At 45.2% G+C, this 22,891-nt stretch overlaps 1 protein-coding gene across 6 annotated transcripts in view; it reads right to left on the bottom strand.

Annotated features, from left to right (window-relative positions):
- Positions 1–22,891, bottom strand: part of LOC126191836 (G-protein coupled receptor Mth2-like) — a 652,141-nt gene that overhangs the window by 61,537 nt on the left and 567,713 nt on the right. The window contains exon 1 of one of the 6 annotated variants that reach the window (XM_049932556.1): positions 13,907–15,130. The exons of the other annotated variants lie outside the window; for them this stretch is intronic. Coding sequence (XP_049788513.1) covers positions 13,907–15,119 — 1,213 coding nt within the window. The 5' untranslated portion in view covers positions 15,120–15,130. Of the gene's footprint in view, positions 1–13,906; positions 15,131–22,891 lie in introns of those variants that run through there. 6 annotated transcript variants of the gene reach the window in all.

Here is a 22,891-nt window from a genome sequence, read left to right as displayed (position 1 = left end):
ATTGTACGTCTACTACAGAAAAGAAACCGGTTATTTTGAGCGGATTCATGTTTTACTGGAGACGAAAGAACAGGTATAACCGAAAACTGGTTGTTTCATCGATAACCGCATCCCTAGTGTTTAGGTGGCGCAGACGCTTCCAGTGTGCAAAACAAGTCTGAATGACGAATAACGAAGTGGAATCGCAGGATAAGTGCCAAAGCCATTTTCCAGAAAACGACCGTTCTGCCCCGTACCTGCCGATACTGCGTCGTTTGGCGAGATATTTTGATGTTTCCACCTCGTGAGATGGCTCTTCAGTGACTGAGCTTTGCGTAGCACTGACTTTCTGTCCATACAAGAGAGGGCGCTGCTGAGATACAAGCACGCGATTTCTCTCCAGTATTAACCACATTTTGCTTGATCACTTTTACAAACAGTTTCCAGGTTATGATTCATTCGAAACATTATTTCCGGATGTTATACTTTTCACAAACGCTACTCCAGATATGGGTGTTAATCAAAGATAACGATCACGGTGAAAAGCCGTTTACTCCCACAAGAAATATGCTGAAGGTTGTTACCGAAACTCGATAGACTACTGCACTTAGTATTCGTTTGCTGGGCACGGGCTTGGCGACCCCGGGGTTCGTGAGCTGGGGACTGGCAAGCGGCGCCAGTCCTCTGTCATCGTAAGCTTCAGCGACCACCGTGCGGCGCGGCGGTGGAACGTTGTGTGTCACAGGGAACGGGGATCTTGGCTTGACTGCCCAGATAGCGAGGATGGAATGAACGGCAACCTCTGGGGGACTTGATGCTCCTCACTTGTACAAGGCTTACCTAGGCACGTGGGGCTCTGTCTAGGTGGACCTGTATTTCCCTAGCTCCTCGTAGAACCAAGATGGATCCTTAGAAATATGCCCTACCTCCTCCCAGCGGAAAGGGTGAGCCGCTGGAAGGTGACAACACCCTGTCTAACAAGAGCGCTTGGGTAGCCAATCCTCATGACTCAGCCACTTGTTGAAGAACACATGCTGTTTCTCAGAATGTGGTCCTAATAGTTAAAAGAAAACAGGTCAGTAGCAACAAAATTTCACCATTTTATATACAACAAGGATTGGAGGACATTATTGGAACATTAAAATCTGTCAAGCACTGGCGAAATGGGACCCTGTTGGTCGAAACGTCAAGTTACCAACAAGAGAAGAACCTCGAAAAAGCTCAAGGTTTCGGGGAATACGCTATTGAAACTGAACTGTACAACACCTTGAACTACAGGAAAGGTGTTGTGACTTGCAGAGATCTGGTTGTCATTCCTCGAGAAGGACTGAAAGCTGAATGGTCCCAGGAAGGTTCTGTTGACGTGCAAAAGTGTGGGTGGCAATCTAATGAAATTAGACTCGTTTATATTGACTTTTAGCAGCACGAAACTTCCAGAGCACGTTAAGGTTGGCTTCCTTTGCCTTAGCATGTAGCCTTACTTCTCGAACTCAATGTGCTGTTTTAAGTGCCAGCGCTTTGGATACACTATTGTCGGATGTAAGGGAGAAGCCACTTGTGACAAATGTAGGCAGGCTGCCCATCCATGAAGGAGTTGGTTATTCGTCTCCTGTGAAGAGTGTCAACTACTTAGGGATCACCCTGTCTGGATTAGGGACTCCAGTGTCTTTCTCGAATAAAGGAAGGTACAGGAAGTAAAAACAATTAAACATCTCGTATGGAGAGGCCAAAAAGATCTATAAGGCCACGCAGCCCCGGACATTTGCTACCTCTACATCTACATCTACATTTATACTCCGCAAGCCACCCAACGGTGTGTGGCGGACGGCACTTTACGTGCCACTGTCATTACCTCCGTTTTCTGTTCCAGTCGCGTATGGTTCGCGGGAAGAATGACTGTCTGAAAGCCTCTGTGCGCGCTCGAATCTCTCTAATTTTACATTCGTGATCTCCTCGGGAGGTATAAGTAGGGGGAAGCAATATATTCGACACCGCATCCAGAAACGCATCCTCTCGAAACCTGGCGAGCAAGCTACACCGCGATGCAGAGCGCCTCTCTTGCAGAATCTGCCACTTGAGTTTGCTAAACATCTCCATAACGCATCACGGTTACCAAATAACCCTGTGACGAAACGCGCCGCTCTTCTTTGGATCTTCTCTATCTCCTCCGTCAACCCGATCTGGTACGGATCCCACACTGATGAGCAATACTCAAGTATAGGTCGAACGAGTGTTTTGTAAGCCACATCCTTTGTTGATGGACTACATTTTCTAAAGACTCTCCCAATGAATCTCAACCTGGTACCCGCCTTACCAACAATTAATTTTATATGATCATTCCACTTCAAATCGTTCCGCACGCATACTCCCAGATATTTTACAGAAGTAACTGCTACCAGTGTTTGTTCCGCTATCATATAATCATACAGTAAAGGATCCTTCTTTCTATGTATTCGCAATACATTACATTTGTCTATGTTAAGGGTCAGTTGCCACTCCCTGCACCAAGTGCCTATCCGCTGCAGATCTTCCTGCATTTCGCTACAATTTTCTAATGCTGCAACTTCTCTGTATACTACAACATCATCCGCGAAAAGCCGCATGGAACTTCCGACACTATCTACTAGGTCATTTATATATACTGTGAAAAGCATTGGTCCCATAACACTCCCTTGTGGCACGCCAGAGGTTACTTTAACGTCTGTAGACGTCTCTCCATTGATAACAGTATGCTGTGTTCTGTTTGCTAAAAACTCTTCAATCCAGCCACACAGCTGGTCTGATATTCCGTAGGCTCTTACTTTGTTTATCAGGCGACAGTGCGGAACTGTATCGAATGCCTTCCGGAAGTCAAGGAAAATAGCATCTACCTGGGAGCCTGTATCTAATATTTTCTGGGTCTCATGAACAAATAAAGCGAGTTGGGTCTCACACGATCGCTTTTTACGGAATCCATGTTGATTCCTACAGAGTAGATTCTGGGTTTCCAAAAACGTCATGATACTCGAGCAAAAAACATGTTCTAAAATTCTATAACAGATCGACGTCAGAGATATAGGTCTATAGTTTTGCGCATCTGCTCGACGACCCTTCTTGAAGACTGGGACTACCTGTGCTCTTTTCCAATCATTTGGAACCTTCCGTTCCTCTAGAGACTTGCGTTACACGGCTGTTAGAAGGGGGGAAAGTTCTTTCGCGTACCCTGTGTAGAATCGAATTGGTATCCCGTCAGGTCCAGTGGACTTTCCTATGTTGAGTGATTCTAGTTGCTTTTGTATTCCTTGGACACTTATTTCGATGTCAGCCATTTTTTCGCTTGTGCGAGGATTTAGAGAAGGAACTGCAGTGCGGTCTTCCTCTGTGAAACAGCTTTGGAAAAAGGTGTTTAGTATTTCAGCTTTACGCGTGTCATCTTCTATTTGAATGCCATCATCATCCCGGAGTGTCTGGATATGCTGTTTCGAGCCACTTACTGATTTAACGTAAGACCAGAACTTCCTAGGATTTTCTGTCAAGTCGGTACATAGAATTTTACTTTCGAATTCACTGAACGCTTCACGCATAGCCCTCCTTACGCTAACTTTGACATCGTTTAGCTTCTGTTTGTCTGAGAGGTTTTGGCAGCGTTTAAACTTGCAGTGAAGCTCTCTTTGCTTTTGCAGTAGTTTCCTAACTTTGTTGTTGAACCACGGTGGGTTTTTCCCGTCCCTCACAGTTTTACTCGGCACGTACCTGTCTAAAACGCATTTTACGATTGCCTTGAACTTTTTCCATAAACACTCAACATTGTCAGTGTCGGAACAGAAATTCTCGTTTTGATCTGTTAGGTAGTCTGAAATCTGCCTTCTATTACTCTTGCTAAACAGATAAACCTTCCTCCCTTTTTTATATTCCTATTAACTTCCATATTCAGGGACGAGTACCTAAAACGGATGCTGCAATACAAACGGAAGTTGCCAGTGTCAGCACTAGTACCTGCGTCTGCCAGTGCGCTTGTTCTTTTGCAGTTATTTCGAAGCCCATACCTCCACCCAGGACTTTAGACAAGGCTGTGGTTTCAGCTGTTGCGGAGCTCCCTGCCCATCCAAAGGTTTAGCCTGGTACACAGTCCAGTGCTGCTACTACCACAGCCCACTCAGGGCAAAAGATCCAAGATAAAGCGTCAACCACTGACATAGCCGAGAGGTAACTGTCCGATGATGTTGAACTCATCCTCTCTGATGTATCTTTTGGTTCTTCATTAGAGCTAATGGAACTTGATGTCGGACTGGGACAATCATCTCGCCCTAAAGCTGAGCCTCCTCATGTGGTAGGCTCCTCCCCGAGGCAGATAGACAGGGTGAAAGCGCAACCTCCGTGATAAATGAATCCATCCTCCAGTGGAACGTTAATGGGTTCAGGACACATGTGAAGGAACTGAAGCTCCTAGGACAGGAACACCCAGTGTTTATCCGTATGTAGGAACCGCATTTTAAACGCCTAACGCCCCTGTCCTACAAGTCTATGCAGTCTATCACAAGTATAACCTGTTTGGGGAAAGGGTCAAGGAAGACGTTGCTGTGTTTGTAAATAACGCACAGCACTCCGTTGCTCTCCCCCTGGCTTCTGACCTGCAAACAGTTGCAGCTGAAATTCACACATGTTGGAGGATCAAAGTTTGCTTGATATATTTACCTCCGTCTTGTGCAGTAGACTCTGGGGTTCTCACAGATCTTATGGAATAGCTCTACCAGCCATTTCTCCTCTTGGAAGACTTCAATGTTCATCGTGTCTTGTGTGGCTCGACCTCCACTTGCTCTCAGGGTCGGATTGTGAAAGGCCTCATGATGTCCCAGAAGATGTGCACCCTAAACACTGGTACAGCATGAAATCGTTGATGACCCACTCCGCAGTAACCCGCTGGATGGAGGATTGCTTCAACAGAACCCACAAAAATGGTTGGTCAACAGGGCTAATTGGACGCTGTTTATCCAACTGGCTGTATCTGAACATCACAACAGCGTCCAGGAATAGGTGGACCACATCATACGAGTGATCAATCGTGCCATTAACTTATCCATCCCAAAGTCATCAGGTCATCTTACGAGGCGACCTGTACCTTAGTGGACAGATGAGTACCGTTCAGCAATCTGGAACAGGCGTGCGGCTCTTCGACGATTTAAATGCCGCCCTTCAGCAGACAACCTCATAGTCTTTCCAGTCGCGAGAGCCAAGGTTCGACGCGTAATTAAGGAGAGCAAGGAAAGATCATGGCAAGCGTTCCTGGACTCTATAAACTGTTCCACTTGTTCTAAGAAAGTAAGGGAAGCCATCCGGAGGAATTCTAGTAAGCACAGTCGTTTACCAATAGGAGCAGTACTGAAACAGGGGTGTCTCCAAAACACACCTGGAGAATTGCTCACTCGCTAGCAGCGAATTTTTCAAACATACTGCCAATGCAAGTCAGGATCCGGCGTTTCGTCACTACCGTGCGACTGTTGAGAGGGGAAAGTTGTACTTCAGACCCAACTATCCTGAGTCCTACTATTCCCTTTCTCGACGTGGGAGCTGGAATTGGCACTGTCCGAGACTCGTGACACTGCACCCGGCCACGAACAAATCTAGTACTACATGCTTCGACATTTGCCAGCGACGTCCAAGGAAATCGTCCTCGAATGTTTTAATCTTATATGGCATACAGGCAACTTCCCCGGCTCGTGGGGGAGGCAATTCTGATACCTCTCCTCAAACCAGGAGAAGACCGCACATCTCCCAGTAGTTACAGGAGAATCGCTTTAACGAGCTGGAGCGAATGGTTAACCGTCGTCTGGTCTGGTTGTCAGAGACCAGGCAACTCGTTAGCTGCTCTCAGTGTGGATTCCAGAGATTTCGGTCCACTGTCGACAATCTGACCCTGCTAGAGGTGGCTGTTCATCAGTCTTTCCTGCGTAAACATCACTTTATTTTTATCTTCTTTGATATCAATAAGATACATGACACTACTTGGAGACACAGTATTCTCGTGCAACTGCATCCAAGCTGCTTTCCTAACCACTTCCTTATCTTCATACGGTCTTTCCTGTCTCAGTGGTCTTTTAGGAGCCGAGTTGGTGACATGCGTCAGATCGAATTGAGCAGGAGAATGGTGTCCCTCAGGGCAATGTTTTAAGTGTTACCCTCTTTGCCATAGCCATAAACAATACCACGTCTATGGTAAGGAGTCCTGTACAGTGCTCCTTATTTGTGGACAATTTTGTTGTTTTCTGTTCCTCCTCCAGTCTTGCAACAGCAAGCCGTCAGTTGTAACTTACAGTGTGGTGGTTAGAGGAGTGGGCTGTAAACATGGGATTTCAGTTGTCTGCAGATAAGTGTATGTGTGTGTTCATTTTAATTGTTCTCGTTCTTTTTTTTAATTGACCTAATTTACGTATGTGGAACACCATCCTACATTTTACAGACTCACTGAGGTTTCTGGGCCTCATTTTTGACTCCAAATTGTCGTGGCTGCCACACACGAGAGAGCTGAAAGCCAAATCTCTCAAGGCAGTAAACATAATAAATTGTCTTAGCCACAGGTCTTCGGGAGTGGACAGGGCGCGCTTGGACTAAGGGTACTGCAACTACTGCGGAAGGAGGTGTCTGGATGCCTGGGCATGCGGCACTTGCACGGAACGAAACGGCGGATCTAGCAGCCAAAGATGCTTGTCGTGATCCTCAGGTCTTTCAGTGTGCCATCCCCCTCACTGTCGGTGGAAGGATGAGTGGCTGGAAGTGACAGAGAATAAGCTCCGTTTAACAAAGCCCACAACGCGGTCCGTGGCGTACCTCCTTCCAGCCACGTCGACGTGACGAGGCCCTCCTTACTTGTCATCGCATGGACCACAGTCCTATGACGCATCGGTTCTTGCTCCGGCGAGACGACTCTCCAATGTGTGTTGCTTGTGGCGTACAGTTAACAGCGCGCCACATTTTATTGGGTTATGTTTTATTTTTCGACCAGCGGGCCGCGGCAGATTTGCCGACGGACCTGCCTTCTCTTTTAAGTAATGTTCAAACGAATATGGTACGAGTTTTAAAGTTTTGTGAATTATCCAACATTTTTTCCAAGATCTTAGGTCGATGGGTTTAACGTGTTAACAGGGTAATTGTCTCACCCTTGTTTTTTGTAAATGATCAGCCAGTTACACTTGCTTGTGCCTTTCTTTTCACAAGCAAAGGCAAGTGGTGATGAGCTATCTTTTATAATTTGTTGAAGCCGAAACGAAGTTCGGTATTACTCGCTACATTTAAGAGAACTAGGCTGGTCACTGCTACCGCATGTAGGCAAGGGGGATAGGAAAGAGAAGCCGCAGATGGAAGAACGATGCAGACGACCTGCTTGCAACACGAGCACTTCCTTACAAACACTAACCGGCCTCGACGCTACGAGCTGCGTATTTGTGCGCTACGAACGACAGCCCTGGTGCACCCCAAGGCCAGAACACCATTAGTGCATAGAGAATGCCAAAACTCCAATCAAAGCTCAACTTAATGTCAAACGACTACACGGCAGACACACGAGATTACTCTAGCAACTAATAAAACCATATATGTATATACGAGGGTTGGAACTTCAATAGAGGCAACTATTTATTTACAGCTCGTACAAAATAGATACGTGTTTCAAAGTTTTACTGACCTTCAAAGTGGTCACCAGCATTGCGTATAACCCGTTTCCAGCGATGTGGAAGTCATAGGATACTCTTAGCAGTGCCAGTTGTGTTGACAGTTCGAGCGGCACGGTCTGTTGTCCGAAGAATTTGTAGCAGTTCTGAAGCGAATGCCGTGAAGTGTTTCCTTCAGTTTAGGTTCAAATGGCTCTGAACACTATGGGGTTTAACATATATGGTCGTCAGTCCCCTAGAACTTAGAACTACTTAAACCTAACTAACCTAAGGACATCAGTTTAGGAATCGAGTTGAACTCACGAGGTCTTAAATCAGGGGAGTGCAGTAGGTGATACAGCACTTAGCAGCCCCATCAGTCAAACAAATCAGTAACAGCTTGTACTGTACGTGCTTGAGCATTGTCCGGGCAAAATGATGGTCAAGTCCTGCAGAAAGTATCATCACTTCTGTTTCTAAGCTGGTCGTAAGTTGTGCCAAAAACGAACAGCATAGAGACAGAAGTGATGACACTTTATCCAGGACCTTACCATCATTTTGCCCGGACAGTGCTCAATCACATACAGTACAAGCTGTTACTGATTTGTTTGAATGATGTGGCTGCTAAGAGCTATACCACCTACTGGACTCCCCTGAGTAAAGCCATCGATTTCTAAACTGGAGGAAACACTTCACGGCATTCGCTTCAGAACTGTTACAGATTCGTCGGACAATAGACCGCACCGCTAGAACTGTCAACACAACTGGCACTGCTAAGAGTATCTTACGACTTCCTCACCACTGGCTACGGGTTATACACAATGCTGGTTACTACTTTGAAGGTCAGTAAAACTTTGAAACACGTATTTGTTTTGTACGAGCTGTAAATAAATAGTTATTACTATTAAAGTTTCAACCCTCGTATATTGCTCTGATATAAGCAATGTCCAAAGATATTCCTCAGTATTGCGGTAATTCAGAATATATTATACATGCGGTGTTCTGAATGCACATATTGAATATACGAGGTCTATTGAGAAAATAACTGAACTTTATAATTAATTTTACAGATAATTGGTCCCTGTCCCCTTCAAAGTACTCCCCTCTCCTGTTCACAGCCTTTTACCAGCTGTATTTCCATTTCGCGAAACAGTCCACGATAACTTCATTCTATAAGATATTTAAGGTCTCTGATGGACTTGCTTTGATGTCGTCGATACTCTGAAAACGGCTTCCTTTCAGCACCGATTTTAATTTCGGAGGTAAGAAGAAATCGCAAGGACCCAGGTCTGGCGGCTAAGCAGGTTGCGAAAGGACAGTCATCTGGATTTGGGCACAAAACTGACGAACTGATAAAGCTTAGAGTGCGGCAGCATTATCGTGGTGCAACAACCATGCTTTTTCTCGCCATAGTTTTGGTCTCTTTTTGCAGATTTTTTTTAATAGTTGCAAAACGTCTTGATAGTACACACGGTTCACTGTTACACCTTACCTGAAAGTGTGAGTCATCATTTCTCCTGTGCAAATAATTTGTTAATATGGGAAAAAACTAAATTTTAGTGTAGTTTGGAATTCACGTTAATATTTAGGTTGGGTAAGCCATTGCTAAGATCCGATGAAGGGAACATCATACTTAGAGTTTTAAAACTACCGTAGGCTACCCTAGACTATCACAAGTAGGCGCAGACTGCGATAGGTTTGGTCAGTTAATATCGTAACCTCGTCACCTGTACATTAGGTTTGTTGCATACCTATCGGGCGTTAAGTCATTTCGACTGCTTTGTGTATGCGATCAGTTTCTTGCTATTTTCCCATAGGAACCTGAAGCGATGAACCGTCTAGAAACTGAGTGAGGATATTAAAGGGCCGCATAACCTACGGAACACACATTATTATCCTCCTGTCTGTCACTTGCAAATAAACAGTATTTATAGCAAAACTGAAGTTGTTAATATTTAATTCAAGTTTTATTCTAAAATTGTTGATTTGTAACGTGAAAATAGGGACGATGTAATAAAAATAAAAAATACATTTATTATATAGTGCTAGAAAACACAATTCTTCAAAAAAAGGAAAAATTAAAGAAAACGCAAAACAAAAACATATCTTGTATGTAAAACATGGTTCTGTTGTTCATAAACAATCATATCAATAACAACAGGAAACTCTTGTCTTTGATGATGATGAAGAACGTTCTATTGAGTGCCAAAAATAACAACAATAATATAGATATTTTATGTTTGTGCATGTAAACTAATTGTATCAAAAATAATTCTTTCGGTTTCATGGAAGCGCAGCAGCTATGGAATAATTTACTTTTTATTACATATGAAATGGAATTTATGTTTTGTAAGCATATGGAATTCACTAGCACTGGGCGATGTGCGGTTTTAATTATGTGCAAAGAAAACAAACAAACAAGAAACAAAGAGAAGTCGTCGGCTCCTAATTTGTCTGTCAGACATTCATTTATATTTCTTTCCCTGCCAGTGCTACCAATGCTACCGTTAATTCTACCACTTACTGCGTCATTTACGCATTGTACGCAAACGACCGTGCCTTAGTTTAGGTAGGGCGCAAGTCTAATTACACCACATTCAAGAGGACCGTGCCTAGCGGAAAACTGCAAGTTCAGACCAACCTTCGGGCTGAGGACAACTTAAAGTATCCTTAAGCGTTCTGGGTTTCTTGTCATATCAAACATGTTACAGTGTAGCTGAATATCGGTGGGGTGACAGTCAGTAGTGTAGAAGATGACTGTTGTCGTGTAAAGTTCAGCCCATGTCACAAGTTTAGTGCGTGACAGCTCGCTACTTGGAAGAAGACCGGAGCTTGCTTATTACCATCACCATCTCTTATCTTCCAGGGTGGAAATGCGACAGTGCCGTCACCATGGGGGCCACATCAGTTTCGTAAAAAACTCTTGCCGGAGCAAAAAGGCCTTTCTGTTAGTGGTTGCAACCCCAACTGGGTTAGCACATCGTGACACTCCCTCCCCTATTTCGCGATAATACAAAATTACATGCTCTTTTTTGTACTTTTTCGATGCCGTTTGTGAGTCATATCTGATAAGGGTCTAATACCGCGCAGAAATGCTGCATACGGTTACTGTCAAGCATAGTATAGGCAGTCTTTTCGTAGACTTGTTGCATCTTCTAAGTGTTCTGCCAATAAGAACGCAGTCTTTGGTTCGCATTTTCTATGTGATGGTTCCATTTTAAGTTGTTCGTAATTATAATCCCCAAATATTTAGCTGAATCGGCAACCGTTATATTTGAGTGATTAAACGTGTAATCGAAACTTATAGGAATTTGTGTAGTATTCAAGTGGAAGACCTCACTCTTTTGTTGTTTGAGATCAGTTGCCACTTTTTACACCACGCAGATATCTTGTCTAAATCATTTGACAGTTCGTTTTGATCTTCTGAAGATATAACTAGACAGTAAACGACAGCGTGATCTGCAAGTAATCTAAGAGGGCTACTCAGATTGTCTCCTAAATCGATTATAAATATTAAGAACAGTAGAGGGCGCAAATACTTCTTTGAGGAACCTCAGACATTACTACGGTTTCACTGCATGGCTCCCCGTTATTTACCGTGAACTGTGGTCTTTTTGACAGGGAATCGTGAATCCAGTCGCACAACTGAAACGATATTCCATAGGCACACAATGATTTGAAGCCGCCTGTGAAAAAAGGCGCCAAAAATCTTCTTGAAACCTAGAAATATGGAGTCAACTTCAGAACCCCAGTCGATAGCACTAATTGCTTCAGAATAAAACAGTGTTCCGGACCGGGACATGAACATGAGATCTTTGCCTTTTGACAAGGTTCGCAGGAGAACTTCTGTGAAATTCTGAAGGTAGGAGAGAGGTACTGGAAGAAGAGTAAAACTGTGAGGAGGGAGGAGGGTCGTGAGCTGTGCTTGGAGAGCGCAGTTGGTAGAGCACTTGCCCACGAAAGGAAAAGGTCGCAGGTTCAAGTCCCGGCTAGATGCATAGTTTTAATCTGTGGGGAAGTTTCAAATCAGCACACACATTCCGCTGTAGAGTGACAATTGATCCTGAGAACAAGAAATTGAATATCCGTTTCCGAGCAACACTGCCTTATTTCAGAGGATGTATTTTATCTGTATTAGGACTTTTTCATATTCCCCGTTCCATTCATGTTTTATGTGCGGGAAGAATGCTTGCTAAAATATCTGTGTGCGTTCTATAATTTGTCTTGACCTCGCGATACCTACAGGAGCGGTAAGAAGGGGGTTATAGAATATTCATAGATACATTATTTAAAGGTGGTTCTTGAAACTTTGAAAGTGATTTCTCTTTAGACTTTACGTCTATCTTCAACCATTTGCCCGTTCAGTTTTTTCACTTCTCCGTGACACCCTCCCATGGGTTGAATAAACCTGTGACTGTTCGTTTTGCCCTTCTCTAAATACGTGGTAAGGGTTCCACACATCCGAGCTGTGGTCTAGGATGCGTCAAACGAGTATTTTGCAAGCGATCTACTTTGTAGAGTGACTACATTTCCCTACTATTGTACCAACGAACCACAGTCTGTCACCTACTTTACCTATGACTGAGCCTGTGTGATCGTACTTCATTGTAGATAACTGCATCATCTGCGAAAAGTCTGGGGCTACAATTAATCTTCAACATGGACATCAAGGTTCCCAACACGTTTCACTAGTGCACACCTGAAAGTCCTTTCACATCTGTCGATGACTCTGCTCCCAAGACAACATTCTGCGTCCTCCCAACGAAAAAGTCCTCAATCCAGCCACAAATTTCCTTTGATGCCCCATATGATCGTACTTTTGATTATAATGGTCCTCTACCATCTGTATAACGTCAGTCCACCTCCGTAGCTGAGTGGTATTAACACTGAGTGGTATTAACATTGGTGGTTAAATCTTTGCCGAGGGTAGAGTCGAGGAAATTTAACAAAATCTTTTTTTTACGAAGTTGTTTTGAATCAGGCTATGCAATGCACGCCAAAATAGAATTTCAGCTTGTGACGGGAACTGCTGCGGAATGCCTTAGCATTCCCTTGACCTTGCATAAGGAACCTGGAATAGACAATGAAGATCGGAAAGTGTTAAAATGCATTTTCAAGATTAATGGAGGTACAGACCAAGACTACAGGAAAAGTCCGCAAGGATGCACAGATAATGGCACGTATGTCACAGAAGTAAATGTTACAAAAGCTAAATCAGGCCTTTGGATGCATGACAAAATATTGCAGTGAAGTAGACATGACTTCACAATGGCTACTTATAAGACAGCTGTGGATTACATAAAGAAACCTCGAGTACTGAATTTACTGGTTGCAAGGAAAGGTGTGACATCTACTTGATTGAATTACTTCATCAGACAGCCCAAGCCAGTGGAATCGTAATTATCATTTTGTGTACCTGCTTTCACTTTGTCGATGATCTTAATTTAATAGGGTTGTATTAAAGTGCAAATGTGAAACGAAGTCTTTCGACGCCAACCCCTGCTAGCAAGGAGGGAAGGAGCAGAATATGTAAAGAAACAACCGTAAGTAACTTGCAGACCAACTTTATAAACAAAGCGCTGTTTTCAACCTAAAACGACCAAAAATGTACAGACGTATGTATCCAATTTGCAGAATAACCACGGAAGATGCTTTATAAATAAAAGTTTAACGCGTCTGGTGTAATTATTTTTAATTATATTGCAGTCAGCTCAAGACAGATAACCTATAGTAAGAGATCATAATTTATTTTGTCGGTAACTTGATGACTCATAATAGGCTGGTTAACTTATGACTATGTGCACAGCATGCCAAATATTTTATGATTTTTGCTTTGCAACTTGCCAAGCTATTAAAACTTGAATTCACCATACCATATAATTCTATAAAAGTAAAGGCGCTTGCAACAAGTCTCACTATTCCAGTATAATAGGTTATTAGAAAAATATTTACTATTACATTTAACAGTTTGATTGTTATTTTGGCGGATTTTGCTTGTTATGCACACAAATTTTCTGTAATATCGAAAGTAATGTAAGTAAGCACGATTCCAGGTCACGAAAGCTGACAACGGGTAGAAAAGAGCCGTAGTGCCTCCAATGACGCCATTGAGGGGGGGGGGGGGGATGGCACGACGGCGGTCGATCTGTGCCAGTAAGGAGCTCACGTTATCGTCTGTACAATACTGACCGTGAAGATTTAGAACACCCGACATCTGTGAAGAACGTTCGGATCATTGACAATGGACGAAACCAAATTGGAGGGAAGTGTTGTTGCCGTCGAGCGGAGCGCGCGGCTGCCCGTACCTGCGGTGAGGCAGAAGGCCATGCTCACGTATCCCAAACTGATCTGGACGGCTGCGAGCAGCGCGTAGGCAACGAAGAGGGCGGCCACGTAGCACATGAGCGCCGTGCCCACCCGGTTGCGGAGCTCCTCGAAGAGCGCGTACACGACGAACGTGGCGGCCAGAAAGGGCAGCGACAGCACCGTGCCCGCCGGGTAGAAGAAGAGCGCGTCCTTCTCCTCCAGAGGGCACTCCGTCTCGGGGAAGCACAGGTACAGTGTCAGGTTGCCGCCCACCGTCTCGTCCAAGCAGTAGTCGCTCGCCGGCACCATGAACGACTCGAACGTCAGCGTGCCGTTGTCTAGCATCTCGAACGCGTCGTCGACTTCGTACCGGTTGCAGGGGCACGCCGTGCCGTACAGGACGAACATATCCCGCAGCGGTGCCTGCGTCTTGTCGGCTATCAGGGACAGCAGCGTCTCGACAGCGCCGGGGACGCGCTCCTTACCGTCAACGACTTCCGTATTATTCTCAGAGAGTTCCGTTGAAATGTTCGCAAGAGATTCTTTCAGTTCGTCGACAAGATCACCGACTCCTGCACTATCTGCGGCGGCGGAGGTCGGGTAAACATTACTCAGTTCAGTCGACAGCGCCCTCACGGCTTCTCGCAGTCGGACAGTCGACAGCTGCCCGTCGGCTGTCGTGGAGAGGCGCCTCTTACCAGAATCGGCATCGGGAGCGGCAGGAAGACACTTTAGTAATGCGCTCGAAACGTTCCTGATCACTTCATCTGTTCGGACACCTCCCGAGCTATCCAATGGCGTGCTAAGATTGCCGCCGGAACTGTTCTGCAACCGCTCCACGAGTGAAACCAGTTTCGGAACGAACGCATCCAGTCTGGCCAGATGTTTGTCGGAAGACTGGCGATCCTGAGCGGGCGTCAGAGGGAGGCGGCTGGATGTGGAGTTGCTGGATACTGGGACGCAGTCGCCCCATATGTCGGAGACGTACCCCGCGGGGCAGCACTTGCGAATGCAGCCGCGCTGCAGGCAGGGGCACGCCCTGGAGCCGTCGCTCCACAGCAGCGCCTCGAACGACGACCCGTCGGGCATTGTGAGTGTGCGGTTGGAGCCGCGCACTGGCGCGGACAGCCCGACCGGGCACGGCTGGTCGGCTGCGGCGGCGGTGGTCGTCGCGAGCGCCAGCAAGAAAGCGACCTGTAGCCGCAGCGTCATGGCCGCTGTGAGGAGTCGAGACGCACTGACCAGGCGGCTGGGCCGCACCGCTCTCTGGGCCCCGGCGCTGCTCCCACCTCCAGCCACCCGGCCGCCGGCCGTCCACTTCCCGTCCCGCCGTGATTGCCGAGAAGCCACCGATTTATCGTAGCCGACTCACGTCTGCTGCCGCTGTTGCAAATCGCGCAAGGCGGCAGCTGCTGCGATTTTGCCGGTGTTAAAGGTCGGTCCGTCACTGACACGCTGGTTTGTCCGTTACCAATCATTACGTTCACATGACGGAAAGCCGACGCGCGTTTTCGAATCGCGCGTTTAAACAGCTAACATTCGACTTACAGCCGCTCACATGAGTGCTCGAAGTCTTTAGACGCAGGCAAGCCAGCACGACAAACGCGCGTTGACGCGCTGTTACAAAGATACACTGAGGTTACTAAAGTATGGGATAGCGATAGGAACATATACAGATGGCAGTAGTATCGCCTACACAAGGTATAAAACGGAAAGGCTTTGGCGGAGCTGTCATTTGTACTCAGATGAAAATGGTTCAAATGGCTCTGAACACTATGGGACTTAACATCTGAGGTCATCAGTCCCCTAGATCTTCGAACTACTTAAACCTAACTAACCTAAGGACATCACACACATCCATGCCTGAGGCAGGATTCGAACCTGCGGCCGTACCAATCGCGCGGTTCCGGACTAAAGCGCCTAGAACCGCTCGGCCACCGCGGCCGGCTACTCAGATGATTCATGTGGAAAGGTTTCTGATGTAATTATGGCCGCACGATGGGACTTAACAGCTTCTGAACGTGGAATGATTGCTAGAGCTAGAAGCATGGAACATTCTATTTTGGAAATCGTTAGGAATTTCAATATTCCGAGATCCACAGTTTCAAGAGCGTGCCGAGAACACAAAAATTCAGGCGTTATCTCTCACCACGGAATCGCAGTGGCTGACGGACTTCATTTAACGACCGAGAGCATCGGCGTTTGCGTAGAGTTATCAGTGATAACACACTATCAACGCTGAGTGAAATAACCCCAGAAATCAATGTGAGATGTATGACGAACGTATCCTTTAGGACAGTGCGGCCCATCAATGTGAGATGTATGACGAACGTATCCTTTAGGACAGTGCGGCCCAATTTGACGCCAGTCTATGTGACCGAGCGTTTCTAGGCGCTTAGGTCTGGAACCGCGCGGCCGCTACGGTCGCAGGTTCGAATCCTGCCTCGGGCGTGGATGTGTGTGATGTCCGTAGTTTAGATAGGTTTAAATAGTTCTAAGTTCTAGGGGACTGATGACCTCAGAAGTTAAGTCCCACAGTGCTCAGAGCCATTTGAACCATTTTGAACCCAATTTGGCGTCGGTGGGCTATGTCAGCAGACGACCGACGCGAGTGCTTTGCTAACAGCACGAGACAGCCTGCAGTGCCTCTCCTACGCTCGTGACCATATTGGTTGGACCCTAGACGACAAGAAAACTGTGGCCTGACCAGGTAGACCCTATTTCAGTTGGTAAGAGCTGATGGTAGGGTTCGAGCGTGGTGCAGATCGCACAAAGCCATGGACCCAAGTTGTCAACAAGGTACTTTGCAAGCTGTTGATTGCTCCATAGCGGTGTGGTCTGTGTTTATATGGAATGCACTGGGTCCTCTGGTCAAACTAAACCGATCATTGACTTGAAATGGTTATGTTCGGCTACTTGGGGATCATTTGCAGTCTTTGATGGACTTCATGTTCCCAAACAACGATGGAATTTTTATGGATGACAATGCGCCACGTCACCGGGCCATTGTTAAACGCGATTGTTTTGAAGAACGTTCTGGACAATTCAAGCGAATGATTTGGCCACCCAGATCGCCCGACATGAGTGCCATTGAACATTTATGGGACATAATCGACAGGTCAGTTCGTGCAATTATGGACTTTCGCAATTATGGACGGCCATAGAGGCAGCTTGGCTCAGTATTTTTGCACGTGATTTCCATCGACTGGTTGGGTCCATGCCACGTCGAGTTGCTGTACTACGCCGAGGAGAAAGTGGTCTGACACGATATTGGGAAATATCCCATGGCTTTTGCCACCTCAATGCACAATGCGCCCTTGTGATGATCATTTGACCGCGCGCTTCCGTTGTGACCATACGTATTTTTTGTGTGGTTTTGTTACTTTTGTTTGCTGGACGCTGCGAAAAAATAGTGAAACCGAAGTCGACAATATTGGCATCGATCTGCTTGTACTAAATGACAAAGTAGAAAAATGGCCTGGAATTTGGAATATAGAGTCGCAATCTTATATAAATAAAATTTTGAGATGGCGAGCCTGGGAAGAATTTGTTTTGAACGACTGTGAGGGAACACTCTCAAAAAACCATAGGTAAGAAAAACTTTATCGTTAACAAGTACACTTTCGTTCGTATCATACGGTTTGCATATTCAAGTGTATCTTCATTAACAAAATAGCTGGTGAATTAAGTCCGAACGTTATCCGCTGATGAAGTGGGTGTTTCATTTTAGGTAGCATTTATACGATGGCTATTCGGAAATTAAGGAACGATAGGTCTCGAAATGGAAACCACAGTGAAAATCAAAACTGTTTTATTTGAAACTGTTAGCTACAACTTCCAGCTACTTATCTCCACAGTCGCCGATCCGACTCAGACGTTTGTCGTAGCGTTGTACCAACTTTCCAGTAGCCTCGTTATAGAAGGCAGCCGCCAATGCTTTCCACCAATTCTCTAAGTTGGCCTAAAGCTCGTTGTCTTGTGCCGAAATGTTGTCTTCATAGCCAGCGGTTCATGTGATCAGAGATGAAACTCAGAGGGAGGCAATTACGGGCTGTGTTGTGGGTAATAAAACATTTCCAATTGAAAACGATGAAGGAGCATCTTCATTGCTCCTGTGGAATGCGGCTGAGAATTGTCTTGAAGAAGAAAACGCGCGAGAGTTATGTAATGTGGCTGCATAGCTTCAGGCGATATTTCTCACCAGGCCCTCGTATTTGGCGGGAGATACTATTGTTCTAGGTTTCTTTAAGTGCTCCCTGTGTGCTCAGAACTAAAAAGAACGACGTAACGTGATCGACGGGCAAACTAGAGACACTGCTCAACACACCTGTGCAAAACTTCATCAGGTTTCACTGTGGTTTCCATTTCGCGACCGATCGTTCCTTACTTTCCGAATAACCCTCGTACTTGTCAGATTTTCTTCTAAGATGTCTTCGTGTTTAAATCCATCTCCGTAGTGAAGTACAGTAATCGCTTTTACAATGTGTTCGGCACAATCCAAACTGATATCTAATGGGCGATGTACAATTCTCCACTTATTACATGCCTTACCAAAAATATACGTGCTAAAGTTAGCCGATAATCAAATAATAGTTCGTTCGTAAGTCGGGTGCTTCACACTGTAGATTTTTCCGTCGGCACAAATAAAAAATGGTTCAAATGGCTCTGAGCACTATGGGACTTAACATCTGAGGTCATCAGTCCCCTAGAACTTAGAACTACTTAAATCTAACTAACCTAAGGACAGCACACACATCCATGCCCGAGGTAGGATTCGAACCTGCGACCGTAGTGGTCACGAGGTTCCAGACAAGCGCCAAGAACCGCTCGGCCACACCGGCCGGCTTGGCACAAATAACTCGTCACCTACGATCACGCAAAGAAGTTCCATGTCGTGGTATTCTGTTAACGTTTTTTTTTTTTTTTTTTTGGGTATGTCCTAAGATTTTCCAGTCTGTCCTTCATATACAACGGAATATCTTAAAATTTCTGAGTCGTTGTCTTCTCCATAAGTGCGAATGTCTACACACGTAAGGCGATAGTCAGACTCACTTAGCTGCAACACCACTAGGGAAAAATGTTTGTAAGTGAAGAAGTATGAGTAAAATATTCTGCATTTTATATTCTGACATATTTACCATCGAGAGCTCCGATGCAATGACGATACAGCGTTAACCTTAGGTAGATGAGTTCGGCCGGTGTACATCGGCATGTTTCACTAAAGTCTTTAGAGAGTGAAGAGTCTCCTCTGTCACTGAAATTCAGGATTTTATTAGGTAGAGTAATTAGACGAAACTTCGAGAGGAAAAGACAGGTAAAGTTCTTGGTTATTACGCTTTTAAATAAGTGATTACATCAACACCCATCTCCTTATATCTTCAAATAAACTCTAGTACCTTTGTACACTGCTCTGCAAAACTTGACGACGAGATAGATAATGTAACATGACATCTTAAAAAGAGAAAAAATGAATGAAAGTGGGGGAGCATGTTGTCAGAGGTCTCCCAGTCGTGCACAGAAACCTGGACGTCAGGCGTGACTACAGCGGCAAACGGGGCTGGCACCGCGACACGAGACAGTTGAAAGAACAGGAAAAGACGCTGTGTGTGTGTGTGTGGGTGTGTGTTTGTGTGTGTGTGTTTGTGTGTGTCAGCCAGCGATCAGTTACGGTGCACTGCTTTGTTCTTTACATTATGATCCGGAGAGGAAATCTGGATCGCCCGACACGTGGAAGAACCATTAGGAAACTAGGAAGAGGACTAAGTGTGACGAATGTGGCCCAGGAGTTTGGTATTCTTCACACCATTGTTTCACGTGCAAGACGAGCGTTCCTTACCACAGGCACTGCTGTCGTAGGAGAGGAGATGGTCAGTCACGGTGAAATACAGCAGCGGATGACCATCACATTGTGCAATAGGCAAGAAGGGCCCCACGTCAAAGAGCGGGTGCAATTGCAACCATACTTAACAGGACTGCAAGGCATCCAATCTTACATTCCACTGTGGAAAGGCGACTACATTGGGGTGGTTTCTTTGCCCGATGACCATTACCTTGTGTTCTGACGACAACACCACATCAGCGGCACCGTTTGCGATGGTGACAAGACCAAATGGACCGGACCAGCGAGGAATTGGGTCGCGTGCTCTTCTCGGAGAAGCAGATTCAGTCTCAGGAGTGATTTTGATCTTACCCTCATATGGCGAGAGTTGGAACACGTTACGCACCCAGGAACATAGTCGAACCCGTTAGCTTTTCTGGCCAAGATGTTACAGAGTGGGGAGACATAATGTTGCGTGGGCGTACTGACCTCCAACTTTTGTAACACGATACGCTCACCGGGCGACGTTATTGTGGCACTGTACTCCTTCCAGATGCGCGTCTTTTCAGGGGTGCGTTCGGCCCTGCCTGCACGACCTCATCGAACTGCCTTGAAACGAGAGGGTATTCAGCGAATGGACCGGCCTGCGCCTTTCTCCACTCAGATGCAATTGAGGATTTGTGGAGAGACGCATAGAAGCACATCCACATGCACCGACGACCAGCTGGCAGATGCCGACTGCGCTGGTGGAGGTATGGAACGCCCACCTCAAGAACTCCTCACCAACCTTGTGATCAGTGGGGAAGTACGTTGCAGATCATGCACTGCCGCCAGCGACGATCACACACCGCATTAAGAACCACACTTCGTTTCAGCAGCTGTCTGCCGTCACAAGGAGGAAACACAATGCATTCGTCGCGATCGTGAGTTGTTAGGCCTACATTATTTTCGAATCCGTGACGTGGACTGCTAGGATAGCGACACGATCATTCGGAAAGTACGAAAATACCATTTATCTTTATGATAAAATGATTAAATTACACGGAAAGAGCGACAAGCGGATAATAAATGTTCTGCAGTATACGAAAGATTCTTTCGGTTTTCGTTCAGTGTGCTCCGTAGGAGTCAGAAAAGCCAAATACAGAATGCATGTTTGAAAAAGAATTAATATGTATTGGATTAGTATTAATTATACAGACTCTGTGCTAAATAACTCTCAAGGGTGCCGAACAAATAAAAAAAGAAGGTGTTTTCATTTGCAAACTAATGCAATGTAGAAGCAGTTGGCTATCAGTAAATGCTCAAGGCCCCTCTGGAAAAGTTGTTTGTTAATAACTACCGGTAAATTTTGTGGTTGCCGACAAATTACGGAAAAATGTGTGCTTCTCGCCGGCCGAAGTGGCCGTGCGGTTAAAGGCGCTGCAGTCTGGAACCGCAAGACTGCTACGGTCGCAGGTTCGAATCCTGCCTCAGGCATGGATGTTTGTGATGTCCTTAGGTTAGTTAGGTTTAACTAGTTCTAAGTTCTAGGGGACTAATGACCTCAGCAGTCGAGTCCCATAGTGCTCAGAGCCATTTGAACCATTTTGTGTGCTTCTCAATAACTGACACCTTTTTGGGAGAAAAGGTAGTGCCCTCGAGTCTTTATCTAAACTTTTATTATTCCTACAATTTATTTTTTAACTGAGCCGATGGCTACAAAAATGACCATATTAAATATGAGAAATTTTATTACGGAATAAATTACCAGACACTCTGAGAAACAGCAGTTACGACAGCCGGTTCTTTGAACAGACTATCGCAGGACGTTCTTCTGGGTACAGCGTGGAAACTCACTCCTGTGGCAGTAACCTATTTAATATATCGTGCGTGCTGCCTGTGGGGAATGTGGTCAACCTGGGACGCTGGGCAGGCGAGATAGCCTTCAGAGCAGGAAGGAGCGGGAGGGGAAGAGCTGAGGGGAGAGCAGGAGGGAACAGGTTTCGACCAGACATCTCTCGCCTGCAGAGCACCACAGTCAAATAATATTATCCTAGAAAGGCGCTTACACACATCAAACATAACTGACGGGTGGCTGTCGGATAGTGGTTTTGTATTTGCAACTGAGCAGACAACTGAGCTCTAATTATCAAATACTTTATTTTTGCAACTGAGCTCTAATTATCAAATACTTTATTATATTTAAATGCGAACATTTTAGTTTAGGCTTTACCGTGACTGTTATTGACAGTAAATGAAACAACAAGCTTACTGTTACCAGTCACTGTTTATTTACCTCCACGACGATGGTTCAAATGGCTCTGAGCACTATGGGACTCAACATCTGTGGTCATAAGTCCCGTAGAACTTAGAACTACTTAAACCTAACTAACCTAAGGACATGACACACATCCATGCCCGAGGCAGGATTCGAACCTGCGACCGTAGCGGTCGCGCGGTTCCGGACTGTGCGCCTAGAACCTCCACGACGAGCTTCAAAGGTTTAAATCTCCACCATCAGGTGGATTTACATTTGTTAGTACGACGTGTATGTATGTTGTGTTATATATATATATATATATATATATATATATATATATATATATATATATATATATATATATATATTTTAAGGAGCTTATGGCACTGTCTCCAGTGGTCACAGGTTCCTTTCACTGTCGTAACACATCACTGCTATATTTTGTAAACAAATACATACTTGTTTACAAAATGTGACAGTGAAAGGAACCTGCGACCACTGGAGACAATGCCATAAGGTCCTTCAAAAAAAAAATCGTAATACAACACACACATACGCACATGCCATATTAACAAATGTAAATCCGCCTCATCTGATGATGGAGGTTTAAACCTTTCAAACGCGGAGATAAATAAACAGTGACTGATAACAGTAAACTTGTTGTTTCATGTAACTTTATTATGTTTTGGTCTATCATGACTGTAGTTCTGTAAGCGGCAGTCAAATGAAGATGAGACAGATGGAAAAAAGTAAGTAAACTGTTTATTATTTGAAAAATAATCCCTGTAACTGTTGACACATTTACCCCGCTGTGAGACAAGATGGTCAGTGCCTTCATGGAAAAATGTTTGCGTTCGTCTACGAAATCATCATCGTATCCAGATGTGCACCTCTTCGTCCGAAGAAAATAGATGGCCACGTATGTAG

The sequence above is a fragment of the Schistocerca nitens genome, chromosome 1, assembly GCF_023898315.1.
Source record: "Schistocerca nitens isolate TAMUIC-IGC-003100 chromosome 1, iqSchNite1.1, whole genome shotgun sequence".
NCBI classification, from domain to species: Eukaryota; Metazoa; Arthropoda; class Insecta; order Orthoptera; family Acrididae; genus Schistocerca; species Schistocerca nitens.
Note: the sequence above shows the minus strand (reverse complement) of the source record. Positions and strands in the feature narration are given on the sequence as shown.